The 21,013-nt window shown below is 34.1% G+C and overlaps 1 protein-coding gene across 3 annotated transcripts in view; it reads right to left on the bottom strand.

The window, feature by feature from the left end:
• RFX7 (regulatory factor X7) overlaps window positions 1-21,013 on the bottom strand; it is a 133,026-nt gene that overhangs the window by 79,099 nt on the left and 32,914 nt on the right. For all 3 annotated transcript variants that reach the window (XM_045059273.1, XM_045059274.1, XM_045059275.1), the window contains exon 3: window positions 1,458-1,491. In XM_045059273.1, coding sequence (XP_044915208.1) covers window positions 1,458-1,491 — 34 coding nt within the window. The remainder of the gene's footprint in view (window positions 1-1,457; window positions 1,492-21,013) is intronic.

Below are 21,013 nucleotides of genomic sequence, written 5' to 3'. Positions count from 1 at the left end.
AAGATTTTTTAAAAGCCTTTTTCTTATTTAGTATTTTATAAATGTCATATCTTACAAATTCTTCAATTACAAATTCTTCAAAAGCTGAATAATCCTCCAACACTATCTCAGGTACTGAAAAGAAAGCAGTATGCCATAACTACTGAGTGATAAACAATGAAACTCTTGAGGGTTGGGGCAGATAGGAAATCCTCTGGGGATTGGGTGCAAAGTCATCCCTCCATCCCCAATTACTATCTTCCTAGGTCTTAACAGCACTCTTAAATATGACACTGTGATCAACAGTGAATTCTTGAGAGCAAGGGAATACGTCCTTTTTATTCTGAATCCCATGTATCTAGCTAGCATTGCTAGACAGAAGGTGTTTAATTATTTTTCTGAAGTGAACAGCATGTTTCTTCATTTATAAAAGGAAGGTAACAAGATTACCTACTTCAGAGGGTTATTGTGTGGCCAATAAAGAAAAAAAGAAGAAGAAGAAAGGGTAAGTGAAAGAAACAAGGAAAAACATCTCCATGAAGTACTTAATCTCAACTATTAGGTTAGAAAAGCACAGGAGAACGGATCAAATTACCACCTCTCCTATGAACTCTTCCCATTTATTCACCTACCTAGAAGCTAATAAGTTAATAATATCATAAGGTCATAATAATTTCATAAGCTAATAACATATTTACATACTATTTCAGCACCAGACAGTAAAGATCCTCCCTTTCCCACAAAAAAAATTGGCTTATAAGGAACATGGAAACTGAGTAAGAAAGTTCTGATGTCACAAAAAACTAGGAAGAGAACTAACTACAAGAACACTGTGGGGAAATCTAACAGTGCAGAGTCACTGAGTATTTTAGAGCCTAGGGAGTATTCCATTAGCAGAGATTTCATTAAAGACATCAGTACTATTCCAGTAGCCCCAGTAGCTTCATGTCCTACCCTCACATGTTCAAGAGAGGAGCTAATGAACTACAAATACAATCTTAAACTATTGTTGCGGTTTTAATTCCTGAAGGCCATCAAACCAAACATGAAAAGTATACCAACAAAAATTAATCCATGAAGCATTTAAAAAGGCTCTCATTTAAATTCATTTTTAAGAGTTCTATTAACTGCAACATAAATTAGAACTATTATCTTGGCTTTAATTCCTAATGTCTAGCAACCTAAATAGGAAAAATATGCATGCTATCAACAAAACTAAACCATCAAACATCTTAAGTAAAAGCCAGTAAGCTTCAAAAACACGCAACAGCCTCAGGTTGTGATTTCATTATTAATGAGATATCGGAAAGTATCTACATAGCTTGTAGCCAGTTCACCAATAGGGTTGTAATTGAATGTCAAATTTTATTTGCTAAAATTGAGTTATATTTAAAATAAATATTTACTCAAGAATAATATATTTGATATAGTGGAAAAGGCTATTACAAAAGAACTTTAATATTAGTTATTTTACTTACCAAAATGCAGTCCACTTTAGATTGTACAGTTTTGCTAAAAGAAAAAGAAAGTTAGGTTAATAAAAATGATAAATTTATTAAATATTTGAAATAGTAAAATTCTTTTTTAACATTAGGCATAATACCCTAAAACTGCATCTTTCACAAAGCATAACATACATCTATTTCCCATTCACTGTACTAAATTCAGCCCTAAAGCATGATCAAAATATCTTGAGTTCACTGCTACAGTCAACCTATTACTGTTACAATGTATCATTCTAACAGATGTTTTGAATAAACAATTAAGTTTTTAGAGACATACTAAAATGCAGATATGTATTATAATACATAGAAATAGGACAGAGAGTTTATAATGAATTATGACTTTTATTCAATGCCTGCCACTCTGGAAAATGACTTGTTTGGCATTTAAAAGCCATAATGGTGTAATATTATCTGTATTTCTAAAGACTTGTTATAAAGTAGATTCTCTTGTCCTCTTCTCCCTCCCATTCACACATATGTACGCTCGCTCATGCACAGGCACACAGCCTAGGGAAAGGAATCCGTAGACATAAAAGTAGTAATAAAGATTAACTACTATGGTAATAAATTGGAAGGGGATAATGTATTTAGAAATAAATAATCCATTAAAAATCAAATTAAAAAAAGAAATAAATAACCCAAATAAAGGCATTATACATTAATTTAACTGAGCCACTGAATAAGTGAATTATTAATACAGAATACAAATGAAGTCAGTATAAAATAATTTAACTGTCATCTGAATTTTGTTATAACACATTAAAGTTCAAATGCAATGAAATCACATATAAAGTTCAGAGATAGTTTATATCTTAAAAGATGTTACAAACAAAATTATCTCTCATAAAAGATTCTAGTCAAATGTAAAAAATGGTTATTTGCCTCTTTATACAGCTATGCAGTTAATCTATAGAGTAAAAAAATCAACATTTAAATTTCATTACAGTCAATGCAATCAATAACCTCAAAATTTTTCATTTGTATTGAGATTTCAAATTTCACATTTTAAAGAACAAAGTATGACTTAATTAAGTTCAATTGCAAAAATCAGAATGACTAAAAAGAACAAGAAAAGCAAATGATACCTCCACTTAAGAAGAAATGAAATCCCCTTCCCACAATCCCACGGAAGACTTTTTAGAGGTTTTTAAATCTTTTGGGATTTGTATAGTTTATAACACATTAGCAGCTAAAGTTAAAGTGTGCTTTTTTTTTTCTCTTCTTAGTAACTCCCACAATTTCCCTGAGATAAGAGAGGAATCTACAGATTAAGAATTGCTCCTAAAAAATAAAGAATCCAAACACTGTTCACCACATTCTTCTAAGCCCCCAACATTTCCTGTCTAAAGTGCTACCGTAACCTAAACGGTCTCCCTGCTTCTTTCCTTAGCACCTCCCCCTCCTTGCCCCAACAACTCTGTGGGCTATTGTCAACAAAATGGCCAGCGTGATTCTTTGTCCAAACCACATTAGTCGTTCCCTCCAGTCTTGATCATGGCCAACAAGGCCCCGGACGACCCAGCCTTCAGCTAGCTTTCTAATCTCATCTCCTCTTATTCCTCTGTTCCTCATTCATTCAGCTCCTGCCACACTATCCTCGGTGCTATTTTCTCAAGGCTGGTGCAGGGCCTTTGTACTGGCGTTTTCTGTCAGCTTCTAAGACTTTTCTCCCATATAGCTTATCTGTTCATTTTCTTCATAACTTTGCTAGATGTTATCATTTACAGATAGTTCTTCCTTGACTTTCCCAGATAAAATATTCTCCATCACTCTCCTCCTTGCTCTGTTTCACTTTTCATTATTGCACTTGCCACCAGTCATTTTATATTTTTATTAATTTGTCACCGGCTATCTTCCTTGACTAGAATTTAACTCCATGAAAGCAGGCTTTATCTGTTTTGCTCCCTGGGGTATTATAATCTGGCACATGTTAGGTGTTCAATAAAATCTGTTAAATGAATAAATGACAAAAACATTCAGTCCCCCAAACGAAGAAAACTCTTTGGAAAGACGGATCACTTAAAAAAGGGTTTGTAGAAAAATTAATATAAAATTGAAAATGTGTTCATTTTTAAAGCATCACTCTAGATATACTCCTCTTCTAACAGAAACCTGATCTACGGGATATCTGAAGAGGATGACTATGTCTTCTTATCACAAACAATTTGGTAAATTGCTAAAAATTATGTATAAAAGATAGCCTTTCAAAGAATAAACTTGAAAAGTAAAGTGAAAGTGCTTCTAAGCTAGATATGAACCTTGGCAATCACCTGACCTAGGCTTTTGATGATTTTTTACCTCATACTTAAAACAAGCATAATAGAAGGATATAGATTTTTAGTCCCCTTTGATCTTCTGTCCAGTCTCATATCATACCTCACTACTTTCCCAAAGACAACTTATTAACCTGATGTGTAACTTTCCCAGTTGATATTTCAATATTTGTATGAGATACACAAATATCTACAAGCAAAATACACTGTTGTTCCAAGAAGCTTTTACATGTTTATATAAATGCCTTTACATTATATATATATATATATATTCTGCAACTATCTTTTTTCATTCAACATTATTTTGAGATCTACAGTTTGATGAAATGCATTCATTTTTTATAATGTCTGAAAAGTATTTCAGTGGATGAACATATCAAATTTATTCAACCATTTCACATTTACTGAAAGCCAGTTATGTACTTTCCAGTTTTTCTACAATGTTGCAATAAACATTGTACATGTCTCCTTGTGTACACATGTGAAAACCTCTCAGTTAGAAATTCAGAAGTTAATTTTCTGGGTCTCATGGATGTATCTATTCAGTTTTATTATATATTACCAAATTCTTCTCCCAAGCAGTAATATCCATTTATATTTCCATCAGCAATATATGATAATCCCTATTTTCCTATTAAATTGCACAAATAAATGCCATTTATACATGACATATAATACACATATTAAATACTTATTCTAAGGAATATAAATTTTTAAAATTTATCATTTCCCAATTTCTAGCAATACTGTGTACCTTTTCACCTGCTTACTGGCCATATAGGTTCTTTCCTCTGTAAATTGCTGGTTCATATTCTTTGCCCATTTTTAAGGGAGTTGACTATTTCTTATTAAATTGTTGTAGTTCTTTATACATTCTGGACACTAATTCTCTTTTACATATACTTAACTTTATTAATGATGCATTTTAATGACATCTTACTAAAGTTAAAATTTTTGATTTAGTCAAATTTATCAATTTTTTTCCTTTATGATTATATTTTTTATCTTAAGACATCCTACCTAAAGTTTTTTTTTAATATTTATTTATTTATTTATTTATTTATTTATTTATTTAGAGCGCTTGCTCATATGCACATATGAGCAGGGGAAGGGCAGAGAGAGAGGAAGAGAGAATCCTAAAGCAGGCTTCACACTGGCAGTGTAGAGCCTGATATGAGGCTGAATCTCACGCTCGATCTCACAAACCGCGAGATCATGAAAGAGCTGGATGCTTAACTGACTAGCCACCCAAGTGCCCCCTATCTAGTTTTAAAGACATATTTCACTCTAAAATTTTTGAAGTTAGCTTTTGAATTGTGATCTTTATTCAAATTAGAATTTATTCTTATGTATGGTATGGTATGTGTGTGTGTATAAATAAATAAATACACACACACACACACACACACACACACACACACACACACTCTTTTTGGCAAGCCAACTGTACCCTATTTTATTATGCCAAGTTTTCATGTGTGCTTGAACCTACTTGTGGCTTTTTTTCTATTTTATTATTAATCTACGTGTCTATCTCTGAGTCACCACTCTAAGTTTATTAGTGCTTTAAAAATTAGGTCTAGTTATTCCATGACCCTCCTTGACCATATTCATAACAGCCTTGATAAGTCTTGGGCCTTAAAAGACTCTAAGTGATTTTTTCGGTTTTTTCAATTCCACAAAAATCTTGCTAAGATTTATACTGAGCTGTACTGAAGTTACAGATTGAAGTGGGAGAGCTAATTCATAATTTGGATTTATTTTTGTCTGTCTTAAAAAGTTCTTATAATTTTCCCTATATCTTTTGTTAGAAAAAGTCCTGGCTAGTTTATAGATGAATTATATCGTGTACCATGAATTATAACTTTTTTTATTATGTTTTCTAATTGGCTCTTGCTAATGTACATGCTGATGTGCACAAAAATGTTAGTTCTATGCTGACCTTGTATCGAGAAACCTTCCTGAACTTATTAGCTCTAATAGTATGTAGAATCTCTTGTAGATAATTTCACTTACAATTAATGAAAATGTTTTTCTTCTTTTTCTGTCTTTATGCTTCTTTTTCTCCTCCTTTCTCTTAAATAATTACATCGGCTAAAATCTCTAGTCTAATGGTGAAGAGTGCAGTGACAGCAGACATCCTTGTTCTGTTTCCAATTCTTATTTCAAAGTTTTAATATGATATACTGTGATATTCCATTTAGGGTATATTTTATACTTTCCTACAATATTCCTAAATATTTGATGCTTATTTGATTAAAAGAAAATAACGCTTCAATTTTCTAATGTCCTGCTTCAGATAATAAGGTAACTTCCCACATACAACAATGATATACTGTGGACCACATATAAAAACAAACATTAAAGTTAAAGAGAGTGACCAAAAGCAGGTGGCGACTGGAGGGAAGGCATCCTTAAAAGAAGGGAACTGCACTGGGTAGGATATGTATTTATAAGGCTGTTGCCTGAGGCCTCTTCCCCCCCATGCAGCACTGAGCCCACAAGAATGAAGCAGAAACCTGCTGTCTTGCCAGCTGAGGAGCAGAGGACAGTATCTGGGATTGCCAGAGCTACTATAACGTGAAAGATGAAATCCCAGAAAGGAAGGTGCCACAAAATTTTTATGTAAACTATGCCCAAATGTTTGGATAACCTTCTTCTGGGAAAGACAGCAAGGCTTCCAGAAAAAAGTAACAGCTGGAAGGTGGAAAGACCTGAGCTGAGCCTTCTTGCTGCTGCCTATTATAGGAGCAATGTTGGCATTTGAATCCAGTGTACCGGGATAAAAAACAAAAACAAAACCCAAAAGACAAAACACCCACAACACTCTGAGAAAAATAACAGAATCCAAAGCCTACAACATATCACCGACAATGTCTATTACACAAGCAAAATTTACCAGAAAGAAGACAGAGGAAAAAGAGACCCATACTTAAGATAAAAAAGCAGCTCACAGAAACCAAATCCTGAATGATCTACATGTCAGAATTAGTAGGCAAGGATTTCTAAGCAAATATTACAAATATATGCAAATATTTAAAGGAAAATATGGTCATAAGAATGTATACATGGTGTGGAGGGCAGAGAATATCTCAGCTGAGAAATGGTAGTTATGGAAAAGAGCCAAATGGAAGTTCTAAAACTAAAAAAAAAGTACAATGTCTAAAATGAAAAATTCATTGGATTACCTTAAGAGATCAGATACAGCAGAAAAAGGGTCACTAAACTGGAAAATAAATCAATACATCTTACTGAATCTAAAGGAGAAAGAAAAAGATTTTCAACATAATAAACAAAGCTGCAGAGATTTGTAGTACAACACCAAGTCTAACTATGTGCAGCCAGAGAGGAGAGAGAATGGGACAGAAAAATATCTGATAAATGACCAAAATTTCCCCAAACTGGGTAAAAAACACAAACTTACATATCCAAGCTCATCAAACTACAAGCAGGATAAACACTAAGAAAACCACACATGGGATTATCATAGTCAAAGAGATGAAAACGCAAAGATAAAAAGCAAATTTTGAAGGCAGCCGGAGTACAATTAACATTAAATGTGGTAAAGAAAAAAAGTGGTATGAACGATAGCTGACTTCTATATAGCGAAGTGATTTGTAACAGAAGTACTAAAGGAATTCAAGAGACAAAGGAAAATCCTTTCAACAAATGCTGATGGAATAACTGTATGTATCTATAAACAAATAAACATAATTCATTCTACACCTAAATTTGAATTGGAACTTAAAATTAACTATAACAATTTAAACTATAAAGTGCTTAGAAGAAATCACAAATCATTATGTCCTAAAATTATACAAAGATGTCTTAGGACACAGAAGCAATAACCTTAAAAAAAAAAAAAAAAACTAAATTAGATCCCATCAAAATGAAAATCAACTTCTATTCATCAAAAGACATCAATTAAGAAAATAAGCCACCAACCAAAAACAGTATTTGCAAAACCTATACCTAACAAAAGACTTATGTTTGGAATATGTAATAAATTCCTTCAACTCAACAGTAAAGCCAATTAGTAAAAAAGCAAAAACTGGAATAGTTTACACACACAAAAAAAGGATATACAAATGTCCAATAAGCATACAAAAAGATGTTCAATATCAGTAATCATCAAGGAAATGCAAGTCAAAATCATAATGATATATTATATACTCACTAGGATGGCTAAAATCAAAAATACTGAAAACACCAAGAAGTGGCAAGAATTTGGAGAAAGTGCAACTGTCATACATTTCTGATGGAAATTTAAAAGGAAAAACCACTTTGAAAAATTTGGTAGTTAAATATAAACCTATGTTTAAATGCAACAATTCTACTCCTAGGTATTTATTTAAAAGAAATGAAACTATTCACAAAACAGTCTTTTACAATAATGTTCACAGCATCTTTAGTCATAATAGCCCCAAACTGAAAACAATCTAAATGGCAGTCAATAGAAGAATGGATAAAAATGTGGTATATTCATAGTACTTAGCAAATTAAAAAAAAAAAGACATATACACATACAAACACATAGATGAATCTAGTAGATATTATACTGAGCCAAAGACACCACCTGGGAAAGTTCACTCCGTACAATTCCATTTATATGATGTTCTAGCATTGGCAAAATCAATCTATGGTGAAAGAAAAATTAGAAAAAGTGGATGTCTTAGGATGAGGGTGGGGTTGGCTTGGAAGGAGAACGTATGAACTCTTTTTGCCCCATCTGCCCTTTACAGGAAAGAATTTTGCCCTTCAGCTGCTGGTAGTGCTTCCAGCAGAAAGATCTCTGTTGTCTGGGGGTTGTCTATGCTGAAGAAAACTTCACTCCCCAAGTCATATCTCCTTCCAGGAACAGCCCAAACCCAGAGACTGATCAACATGGGGATATAAAGGCCCAGTTCCTTACTCCACCTTGGACCAACTCTGACGGATGATTCCAGCTTCCAAATACTCCAGCACTACACTTTAATTTTCCCTCTGCCTTCTTCCATTCTTTCCATAGATGTGAATCTCAAGAGCATTCCCTAATGAAGTGATTCTTAAAATATAATTCTTGGACTACCATCACCTGGGAGTAGTTACAAATGCAAACTTGTGGGCCCCACTCTAGACCTATTGAATCAGAAAGCAGAAGCCCCAATCACCTATAAAAAGTTTCTAAGCCTTTCTGCCTCACTCTTAAATATACTCAAATAGTTACACAATTGGGGGAAATCCCTAATATGAAAATCAGAACTTTCCCGTTAAAAAGAGGGCATGAAACCCCTACTAGAAGGCTATGCAAGAAGAAAAAAATATAATCAAATCTTCACAAAGGTAAGGAACAAAAACTGGATACTATATATACATTTTAAAACACAGAAATAAAAAGCGATGTCTTAAAATCAAAATGATTGGGCTGGATATTTTCTATTTGCCAGAAAACCCTTCCAGATCCAGTTCTCATCCTTTGCAATAACCCAGGAGCCTGGCCTCATGCACTGTATCTATATGGCTCCCTTCTTTGGTTTCCAGTGAGCCAGTATCAGTCACTGGAAGGAGATAAGAGAGCAAAAGAAGAGACAGGAGGTATTTATTCCTCTTGGCTTTCTCTCTGACAGGCAATGAGTTTAGTTGTTGGGGAACTTCTGAACAAATCTTAAAACCTTTTTGAACTCATTGAGCTATAAGCATCAAAGACTTTGGTCAAAAATGAAAAATACATAAAAATTTAAATTAAGTCTTGAACTTATAAAACAAGAAATGGTATTATCTGTGGATATATTTAGAATTAACTTATAATTACTTTTTCTATTATTTTTCCTATTTAAGAAAATTTTTCAGAAACAGGAAAAATATACATAAAAATACATTCACCACTCTAATAATGAACCACTGATGCACATTTGAGCATTTTAAAAAAGGTAGATAGTATAGTTCTTCATTTTTATTTTTGAATAAAGCCATTTTATTAATTTTATCGACAAATAACTTATGTTCAAATGATAATATGTTTAACATGAATATTTTTCTATGTTTTTTGACATTTTCTAAATTGTTGATAATTTATTAGATTTCAAATGCATCAAACTTCTGGTCTCACTTTTTTTTAAAAAAATTGTTAGTTTTGTAAACATTTTAAATCGTATCAATCTGGTAATTGGTATTAGACAAAAATAACACAATATCAGTATCACAATTTTGCTGTGGTATTATAACTACTAAGGTTAGGGAACATGCTAAACATTCATCTGCCCCATCTTTCAGTTTAAGCTTTGCATGTCAAGTCAGATCAACACAATGTTACGAAGTAAAAACCTTAAACCTAGACCTATAGAGTAGGAAAAAGAAGGAAACACACCAGCAAGAAGAGCTTATACTAATTTAAGGAAGAGAGATACAGCTTGAGAAAGCATATTTTGTTTTCCCTAAATTGAATTAAAAAGTGAAGCTGGAAATAACTTCTTACCTCGTGCTGGTGGGGTTATACAAAAGAGACAGTAATTTTAGAAAGTAGATGTTAAAAAAAAAATTAGTCTAAGCCTACTTTACCTCACACTTAATAAAAATAACCATGTAATATTCTCTTTTCTTCAGACTTAAATATAATACAATAAATTAGCAGTCATGGGCCAAATATACTCCGAATATAATACTCTGTAAGTAGTAGTATGCCTGAACGAACATTTAGAGACTGCTTGCTAGAAACATTTCAGAGACTGTTTCTCCAGTTTCTACAAATTGTTTATAAACTATTTATTACAGATAAAATCATATTAAGAGACTCTCACTCATCTCTCTAACAACAGGTTTGGCCTCCATCCAAAAGTTCAATATTTCTTCTACATTTATGTAGAGTCTCCAAGTCAGAATTAAAAGTCAGTCACAGTTCCTAAATATCTGATTCAAAATTCTCGTGTTGCAGAAATTGTGATTTATGAATGCTAGATATTAGACTTCACTCATGGAAAATCTGAGGTAGGTGAGGTACAGTGTAATATACCAACTGTAAGAAGCTCTTGCATTCTAGCCTTGTCAGGACAAGTCAAACTCTCTGTTAGCTTCCTCTTCCTGTAAAATAATGAATTCTATTAAAAATATATTGACTTCAGATCCTTTTTGTAGATTATGACTCAACTCACAGTCATCAAAGTAAAACACAGTTTTGCCTTATACTTATCTATAATGAATGTGAAGAATTTTAGTTTGCTCAAATGAGAACAAACAAAATTTCACATTTAAAAAAAAAACCACAGTAATAATGGCTAATTCTATAAAGTTTGAAAGGTAAAATATTTTTAAAAAGCAACCTACCCTTAACACCATCATCCAGAAATATTTATTTATATACTTACTATGTCTTCTTAAAAATAACTGGGATCTGTTGGTGAGGACATGGAAAAATTGGAACCACTGAATACTACTGACGGGAATGTAAGACCATACAGCTGCTGCAGAAAGCAGTTTGTTACTTCCTCAAATAACACAGAATTACCACAAAGCCCAGCAAGTCTACTCCTAGGTATATACCCAAAATGAGAATGGGTATTAAAATAAAAATGTGCACATAAATATTCATAGACACATTATTCATAACAGTCAAAAGGTGGAAACAGCCCAAATGTCCATCAACAGATGAACAAACAAAATGTGGTACATCCATATAATGAAATATCATTCAGCCACAAAAAATAATGAAGTACTGATCCATACTAAAACATGGTTGAATCTTGAAAATTTTATGTTTAGAGAAGGCAAACATAAAAGGTCATGTATTGTAAGTTATAATGTATATCCAAGAGTATCTACATCCACAGACATAGAAAGGAGACTGGTGGTGGCCAGAGGTTGAGGGGACAGGAAACTGGGGAGTGACTACTTAATTAAACTCATATGGGGTTTCATTTTGAGGTGATGAAATATTTTGGAACTAGACAGAGGTGATGGTTACAAAGCCTTGTAAATATAAAAGTACTAAATGTCACTCAATTGGGCATTTTAAGTGGCTAATTTTAGATTATGTAAATTTTACCTTAATGAAAACCAAATTGTGATCATAAAACTGAGAAAAACTCACCTAGATACTACACAACCTAATCAACGAAGTACCAATGTTAATTTTTATAACCCAAAATGCTTTTTTTTTTTTTAATTTTTTTTTCAACGTTTTTATTTATTTTTGGGACAGAGAGAGACAGAGCATGCACGGGGGAGGGGCAGAGAGAGAGGGAGACACAGAATCGGAAACAGGCTCCAGGCTCCGAGCCATCAGCCCAGAGCCTGACGCGGGGCTCGAACTCACGGACCGCGAGATCGTGACCTGGCTGAAGTCGGACGCTTAACCGACTGCGCCACCCAGGCGCCCCTAAAAAAATTTTTAAATTTTCATTTATTTGTGTGTGTGTGTGTGTCCTCCCTCCCTGTTTTTATATTATTTTGTTTCCCTTCCCTTATGTTCATCTGTTTTGTCTCTTAAAGTCCTCATATGAGTGAAGTCATATGATTTTTGTCTATTTCTGACTAATTTCCCTTAGCATAATACCCTCCAGTTCCATCCACGTAGTTGCAAATGGCAAGATTTCATTCTTTTTGACTGCTGAGTAATACTCCATTGTATATATATACCACATTTTTTTTATCCATTCATCCATCGATGGACATTTGGGCTCTTTCCATATTTTGGCTATTGTTGATAGTGCTGCTATAAACATGGGGGTGCATGTGTCCCTTCAAAACAGCACACCTGTATCCCTTGGATAAATGCCTAGTGGTGCAATTGCTGGGTCGTAGGGTAATTCTATTTTTAGTTTTTTGAGAAACCTCCATACTGTTTTCCAGAGTGGCTGCACCAGCTTGCATTCCCACCAACAATGCAAAAGAGATCCTCTTTCTCTGCATCCTCACCAACATCTGTTGTTGCCTGAGTTGTTAATATTAACCATTCTGACAGGTGTAAGGTGGTATCTCATTGTGGTTTTGATTTGTAACAAAAAGCTTTAATTTTAATATAGTCAAATTTATTAGTATTTTTCTTCATGAAAAGTGCTTTTGGTGTATTGTTTTTAAAAATTCTCCATTATTACGAGGTCACAAAGAGATGTATTTTCTTTTAAATGTTTGCTTTTCACATTAGGGACGTGTTTCCCTGGATTCTGTGTATGATATACATACACATATTTTTTCATATAGATGACTAAAGGTCCCAGTGGTCCACACTTTTCCTTGTAGATGAGGCTGCAGTTTTGTTTGTGTTTCCTAAGTCTAGCACTTTTCCTGGTACACATTAGGCAATGTGTGCTCAATAAAATGAGGGACAGAGAAAGATGGGAGACAGAGGCAAAGCAGGGATAGGAGTGTGGGAAAAAGTATTCAGATTATGGTCCTTGGTGCAAACTTAGGTATCAGAACTATACAAGTCAAAGGATATTAAAAACAGACAGAGAGGGAAGGCTGTAGGAAGATGGGCTTTCCATAACTTTGGAACCCTGAAGCAAAGATACTGATCACGTAACTGGGGAACAACTCTGCTTTCTCTCTCCCAGGATGAGAATGCGGCCTTGCTGGTGCTGAGTTGGTTCAGTATCTGGAAAGCTGTGATGCTGTAGAACTATCACTTGGTTTTTGTCTTTGCAGAATTTTAATGAAAGCCTACGTTTAAAGGGCAAAGCTATATCACACATTTGCTACAGCAACTCTTACTGAACTTTTCCTGTAGGAAGGTAGTTGTATGCATGGAAGAAAACCTACAGGGATCAAAAAGCAGTTTAAAGATATGCTGCCTTCACTATTATTCAGAATAGTCATTTGGCTTCTGTATCCTTAACTAAATAATCCAGGAACATGGGGCATCTGGGTGGCTCAGTTGGTTACGCACCTGACTCTTGATCTCAGCTCAGACTTCAGGGTCATGAGTTCAAGCCTTACACTGGGCTCTACAGTGGGCATTAAGCCTACTTAAAAAAAAATCTATAAACATACAACAGGTGGGTAGACAGTCTCTTCCCCAATAATTCCTAACCTTAAGGTCAAACTGGGGCGGGGTGGGGGGGAAGGGCACAATAGAAATAAAGCGAAGAAGAATGTGACCTACAAAGACTTCTGCTTCAGTGGCCCTCAACAGAAAAATAGCTCCCTAGTTAGCAAGATTATGGTACCTAGCTCACTCGGTATAGTTGAGGAAGTACATTCCGTAAGAGTAAAAGGTGGCTTAGGCTCTTGATGGATGTATACAAAACCACCTACAAAGTATTCTTGCCAAAATATTAAATCAGGTCTAATATTGAACCATATTTATATCTAACTACCAATATATAGAAAATAGAGCAGATGAAAAACATGAGAAAAAGCAGCAGGGGGATTGAAATCAGCAAAACCCAGACTGTGGGAAACTCCAGAGAACAAATGATTCAGTTTCTTCAACAGATAAAAAAACTACAAGAAAAATTTTAAAAGATGACCTATAGATTAAGAGACATCAACCAACAGCAATATAAAGATACCAATTCAAACTATAAAGGAAAAAAAATAAGACATAAAAATATGAGTATGAACTGTATCCTTGTAGATATTAAGGAGTGACTGTTACTTTTTTTGGTGGATTGATCATATAGTTATAGTAATTTGCAGATGATATGATGTTCAGGATTTCCTTCAAAATACTCAGTGGAGAGATTTAGATATACATAATATATATACATAATATAGATATAATATTAAGTTAAAATAAATTAATTTTATTAAATATTAAATATATATACATATATATATTTAGCTATGAGATTAGTTGTAGAAGCTGAATAAGGACATGAGAGTACACTGTATTTTCTTTCTGTATACAATTGAATTTTTCAAAATAGAATGTTTAAAAAGAGGAATGCTTAACAGATTCTTTTCAAAAGAAAAGCAAATCATTAAACACAAAGCTCCTATAGCTAAGAGGGTAGTTTGATATCTAAAAATCTGATACGAATTAAAACTATGAAGGACTTAAACTCTAGAAGACTACAAACAAAACTAAGAATCACAGAATCATCTACTATACTGAACATCCACTGAGTTAATCAATGTTTATTAAACAGCTATTTAGTGATCCAGAGTATGTTACTGGTATTTGAAAAGTTTAGACTATGATTCACTTTAGTAACTCTCTATGAGGTATTTTCCTTGTTTTGTTGTTCTCCACATATAGATATCTATATGAATGCTGGTTATTCCAAATGCTGAATTTTACTATTAAAATTTGCTCTTAAAGGACTGAAAAGTCTGTGCTTTCGGGAGGCAAGATACTGAACAAATTTTGCTATTCTCTTTAGTCTCAATCTGTGTACCTGCCCATTTTTTTCCAATGTGCAGATTTTTAGGTTTATAATAAAAGTTCAAAGTAGTCAAATGATAGGAAAGTATGTGTTCATGCAATATACTTTTTACTTTTAATATTTAAAAAATGTTTAATGTTTTATTGATTTTTGAGAGAGAGAGAGAGAGAGAGAGAGAAAGAGAAGGAATGGGAGTGAGAGAGGGAGACACAGAATCCAAAGCAGACCAGGCTGTCAGCACAGAGCCCGATGCGGGGCTTGAACCCACAAACTATGAAATCATGACCTGAGCCGAAGTCGGTCACTTAACCAACTGAGCCACCCAGGCGCCCCATGCAATATACTTTTTAAAAGTTAAAAGGAACAGTTCGAATAAATTTAGTAAGAAACATCATGGTATATGTAGTGAAGAAAACATGGTTTATGAAAGAAAGAATTCCAATTCTGCTATATGCCCTTTACTTAAATGACCTCTTTTTCTCTTGAGGTACAGGATACCTCCTCCAAAGTTTTTTTGTGAAGATTAAACAAGATGATCTATATAAAAGTCATATATTGCAATAACAAGCAAGTAATAGATTCTTAATAAATGCGAAATGAAACTAAATCTCGTCTAACCCTTTCATTTACAGTAAGCTGAGAATCAAAAGAGTTTAAATGACTTGTGCTAAGTCACACATTGATTTTTTATTTGGGAACATTATCCAGTAAAAATGCTACTATTATACCAGATAATCATGGCTCTATTCTACACAGGGATTTTAATTAAGAAGAAAGAACAACTGTGTCCCAGTCCCATCATTTTGGAACTTCCTTCTCCAGAAAACATGAGGTATTGCCAGTAAGTGAGCTGAATGAAGGTTTTGGCCAGCTCCCAAGTCATACACTTTTTGCTGGGCTTCAATGCCCTCTAGTGCTGATCTGCAGAGGCAGCCTCTAGTTCCAAATACAGGCAAATTTACCTGGTCTATAGAACAGGTAATAATGCCCATAAAAATAATGAAATGAAACATGAGGCAACATTGACACCCATCTATAAGGATGAATCTATTTTCTTTGGAAGATGAAATCTTGAAGAGGTTTTACTCTTTTCAAACTTTCAAAAAGTTTTTAAACTTTTTGTTCTTATCTGAATTTGTATAATAAACATATAAAACTTTAAAAAGCAAACTAAAACACAAGGCAAGACAGAATCATGTGGATAGCCCAGTAAGGGTAATTACTCTTCTTCCTCTACTGCATAGCTTCCAAAAAAGAGTGACACGGCCATGCAGCTTAGTATTTTCTTGTGTTATGTTATAAGAAAGCTAGGTCAGAAATAAGGCAGATCTTTAAAATGAAAACCACATAGGGATAAGTGCCTTCATTTTCTTTGGATGTACCTTAGACGTCACCAATAGGTGACATGTAAGTCTTTTTAAGCTGAATGCATTAAGCCAATCTATTATTATCAGATACTTACTAGATTTCTTAACTGAGATCCCAAAACAAGGAAACCAAAGTAGGAATTGCTGTAGAGGACCACAGTTAAAATGATGGCAGACTCAGGCAATAATGCTTGATATGCAGATCAGAAAGTATACTGGGTGCCTGAAAAGCTCAGTCAGTTGAGCATCTGCCTCTTGATTGTGGCTCAGGTCATCATCTCACAGTTTATGAGTTAAAGCCCTGCACTGGGGGCTGCACTGATGGTGCAGAGCCTGCTTGGGATTCTCAATCTCCCTCTCTCTCTCTCTGACCCTCCCTCCCTCTCTCAAAAATAAATTAATAATAATAATAACAATAATAGTAAAGTAATTATTATTTAGAGTGCCTAGGTGGCTCAGTCGTTAAGCATGTGACTTTGGCTCAGGTCATGATCTCACAGTTGGGGAGTTCGAGTCCCATATCCGGTGAGCATGAGCCCTGCATTGGGTGAGCTCCAGCCCCACTTTGGGTGAACTCATGCCCCACTTCTGGTGAGGATGAACCCCACATCAGGTAAAAAACAAAAAAACAAAATAAACCGAGCCCCTGGTGAGCCCTGACTCTCTCTCTCTCTCTCTCTCTCTCTCTCTCTCTCTCTCTCTCTCTCTCTCTCTGCCCCTCGCTCACTTGCGCCCTCTCTCTCTAAAAAATAAAAAATATTAATGTCTCATATAAACTAAAACTGTAGTTGAAATGACACTTGTGTATACTGCCTTCACTCTTGAGACATAACTTACTACTCTCTTCTAGACTATATTGGGGTAATAAAGGGTTCAGTATCCCAAAATCTATTCTAAAAAATGTAGCCACCATGTTCAATGTCCTTGTCCTCTGTTTAGCCCCAAGAATCACAGGACTTTTGTCATAATGAAAGGCAAAAACCATGAAAACCAATTTGATAGTTGTTACTAAAATTCTCTCCCAAAAAGCATTTAAAGAACCAAAAGTGGTAAGCCCGATCTAAAAATGTTGTTCCCGTCTATAAAGCCAAGGGCTATCTAAGAAGATCAAAGAATATTCAATGTTCAAATGATGGTTTAATGAGAAGATACGAAGACTAACATGTTTTTAAAGTACAATAGTTATCAATGGAAATAGGTAAAATTATTTATTAATGATATAGTTAGAAACTTCTAGATTTTCCACCTTTCCCCCTGTGCCTAAACCACAATTCCATGTAGTAAGTCTGGTAGTAATCTCTTGAGATACTTCAAAGAGACTTATGAAACGAAGGATCATAAGATCTTAGGCCAAAATTTTCCAAAACAAAAACAAATACAGAATTATTTCCGGGGCTAGAAAACTTCATAAAAACCTAAATAATGAGTTTTAGTCTCTGAGACCTGTCAGTTCATGGGGAAAATGTTTCACTATCCAACAGAAATATAACACAACCCACATAAGTAATCTTATCTAGTAGTCACATTAAGTAGTACAAATGATGAAATTAATTTTAACAAAATATTAATACATCAAAAAGATCACTTCAATATATAATCAATATAAGAAATACTGAAATATTTTAGATCCTTTTTTCACACTAAGTCTTTGAAATTCAGCATGTACTTAATACTTAACATATTTTAAGATGATTTAGCCATGTTTAAGTGCTCAACAGCCACATGTAGCTAGTGACTAGTGTACTGGACAGTTTAGGTCTATGGCACAATAACTCTCATGGACTATACTTAAAAGAATATCAGAAAAGTTTGATGACACCTTCAGAGGTGAGCATGCAGAGACAAAACAGGTCATCTGTTACTTCTAATTACAGGGCTTTCTCCTTAGAAAGTATGTATAGAAATTCAAATCTCTTAGACTGCCCTCAACCATGATACATGCAGAATAATTTCTTTCTAGATTTTACTAGAACAGTATCAGTATCCCATATATATCCTCCAAAAAAAGAAGTGACTTATTTAATGACCTATTGCCCTTCACTTAAAACCAAGAATCACAATCCCAAATGACAAAGCACAGTCAGTAACAACACAGGCAGAATTTAAGTGCCAGATAAGGGAGTAAGAATATATCAGAAGCCAGCCATATACCATCCGGAACAGAGAACTTCAATGCAAGGTTAGTATATATTATTACCAATATTCTAGAGCTGCATTTCATAAGGACTGCTCCTCCTAATATGAACAGGCATCCCATGGAAAAAGTGGCCAATATTCAAGTCAATTTAGGAATTGCTGAATTAAACAATATTAAACATATTCTAGGTTTCTCCATCCCTATAATATCTGACTATTCAAGGATCTCAATATGTCAATAAGCACAGTGTCCATTTGATAGGGGTTTAAAAAAACAGCTACAGGACATAGCATTTCCCAACTAATTTAGTGAAGAAACTTTATTTTCATGGATGTTGAGGAACTAGTATTCCAAATTGGGAAATGATGATCTAAAAGCACAGTAAGATGACTCTCACAACCCCAGGAAGAATCAATTCTAGGTAGATAGTGGTAAGGGCTTTAAGAAGTATATACTGCTAAACTAGGCTTTCAGGGTCTAGTTCCAAACAATATTCTAATGGGAACTCTGAGGACTAAATTATCAGGAACACCTTTTTGATTTGATAAAGTAAAATAGGCAATGATCTGTATTATTCTATCCACAAAGCTATAATATTCTCCCCCATTCCTAATTCAAGTAATAATAGCTATGAAATACAAGATTAATTTAGTTAAAATCCTGCAAAAAAAAATATCTCATTTTGGTCTTATGCTCCTACAGATCAAAAAAGAAACTTTTATGAATCAAATGGGAGGGTCAAAAACTCATCCAATTGATTCTAAAGCTGCTACAGTTAAAACTAGATATGCTTAAAACTGTTAACAGCACAAAGTTTAAAGAAGTAATCAAGCAAACAGGATAATTAATGTACACAGAAACATCTAAAATAACCACATTGTCTAGAACCAAAAGGGATCTAAATGGGATGCCTAGGTGGCTCAGTCAGTTAAGCATCTGACTTTGGATCAAGTCATTATCTCACAAACCCATGGTTTGTGGGTTTGAGCCCCACATTGGACTCTGTGCTGACAGCTCAGAGCCTGGAGCCCGCTTTGGATTCTGTGTCTCCTTCTCTCTCTGCCCCTCCCCTTCACACTCCTCCCCCTCAAAAATAAACATTAAAAAAACTTTTTAAAATACATACAAGGGTGCCAACTAAGACAACAAAAACAAAAAGACAGTTATTTCCTCTAAGGAGGGGGATTTTAGAAGATGTCACAAGCAAAATAAAGAACACACTCCAAAAAATACTGTGATCTTTCTAAATCCTGAATCTGGATTAAACACTCCCGCCTACAGGACCAAAGAAGAGAAAACACAAAATGAAGGTAACAGTCAAGGGACAGAATTTTAATAGCCAGCAGGAGGAGACATTTAATTTTTGCCAAGTCTGGGGGGTATAAAATGGTTGTCTTGATTTGCCTTTCTCTGAAAACAAGTCTGAGCATGTTTTGGTGGGTTTTTTTGAATCATGTATCCTTTTAATAAATAAAAGGCCTGATTATGGTTTCTGCCCAAATTTCTATTTGCTTCTCTTTCTTAGTAATCTGTAAAACTTCTTTATATTTCAAATACTAATCTTCTTTCAGCTGTGTTGCAACTATCTTCTCTCAGTATGTGACTTATGTTTTCACTTTCATTAGGTTGACACATGATTAACAAAACTTTAGAATTAAATATAAATGCTCAGAAATGCTAGAGAATTCTACCAAACATTTAACAACACCAATTCTACATAATCTTTTCCAGAAAATAGAAAGGAACTTCCCAATTCATTTTATGAAGCTGATGTGCATTAAGTGTATTGGCAGTGATAGACACAAGATCAATGGAACACAACACAACACCCAGAAACAGATCCATTCAAATATGTTCTACTGACTTTTGACAAAGATGCAAAAGCAACTCAGTGGAGGACAGATTTTCAACAAATGGTGTTGAAGCAACTGAATGTCCATAGGTTAAAAAAGGATATACCACCTCATACCCATCAGAATGGATTAAAAAAACACTACAAAATAACAAGTGTTGCAAAGAATATGGAGAAACTGGAACTCTGTGCCAAAAATGCTGCAGTCACAACTAGTCTTGACATTTGATATTAAAAGTGCTTAACTTTGTCCTTCAGGAACATCTTGGCTATTATAAGCCATTACCTATCTGCAAAAAGCTTAAAATTAGATTGTGTGGGTTTTTGAAAACATTATTTTGGTTAAAATCGCATTGAATCTGTAGACTTATTTGGTAAGACACGAAAAAGTTTTTATGGTAGTGGTACATTTCTCCATTTATTTAGGTCTAAATTACTTAAAAATCTTTCAATAAGCTTTTAAAATCTTCTAAAATAAAGGCTTGCATGTTTCTATGTAGATTTATAAGAATCTTTTTGTTATTGAATGCTTTTAATTTATATATTTTATATAAAAATTTTATTGTATATACAAATGCAAATGGACTTTGCTAGACTATC

Source organism: Felis catus, chromosome B3, assembly GCF_018350175.1.
Source record: "Felis catus isolate Fca126 chromosome B3, F.catus_Fca126_mat1.0, whole genome shotgun sequence".
Taxonomy (NCBI): Eukaryota; Metazoa; Chordata; class Mammalia; order Carnivora; family Felidae; genus Felis; species Felis catus.
This window is presented reverse-complemented; position numbering and strand designations above follow the sequence as displayed.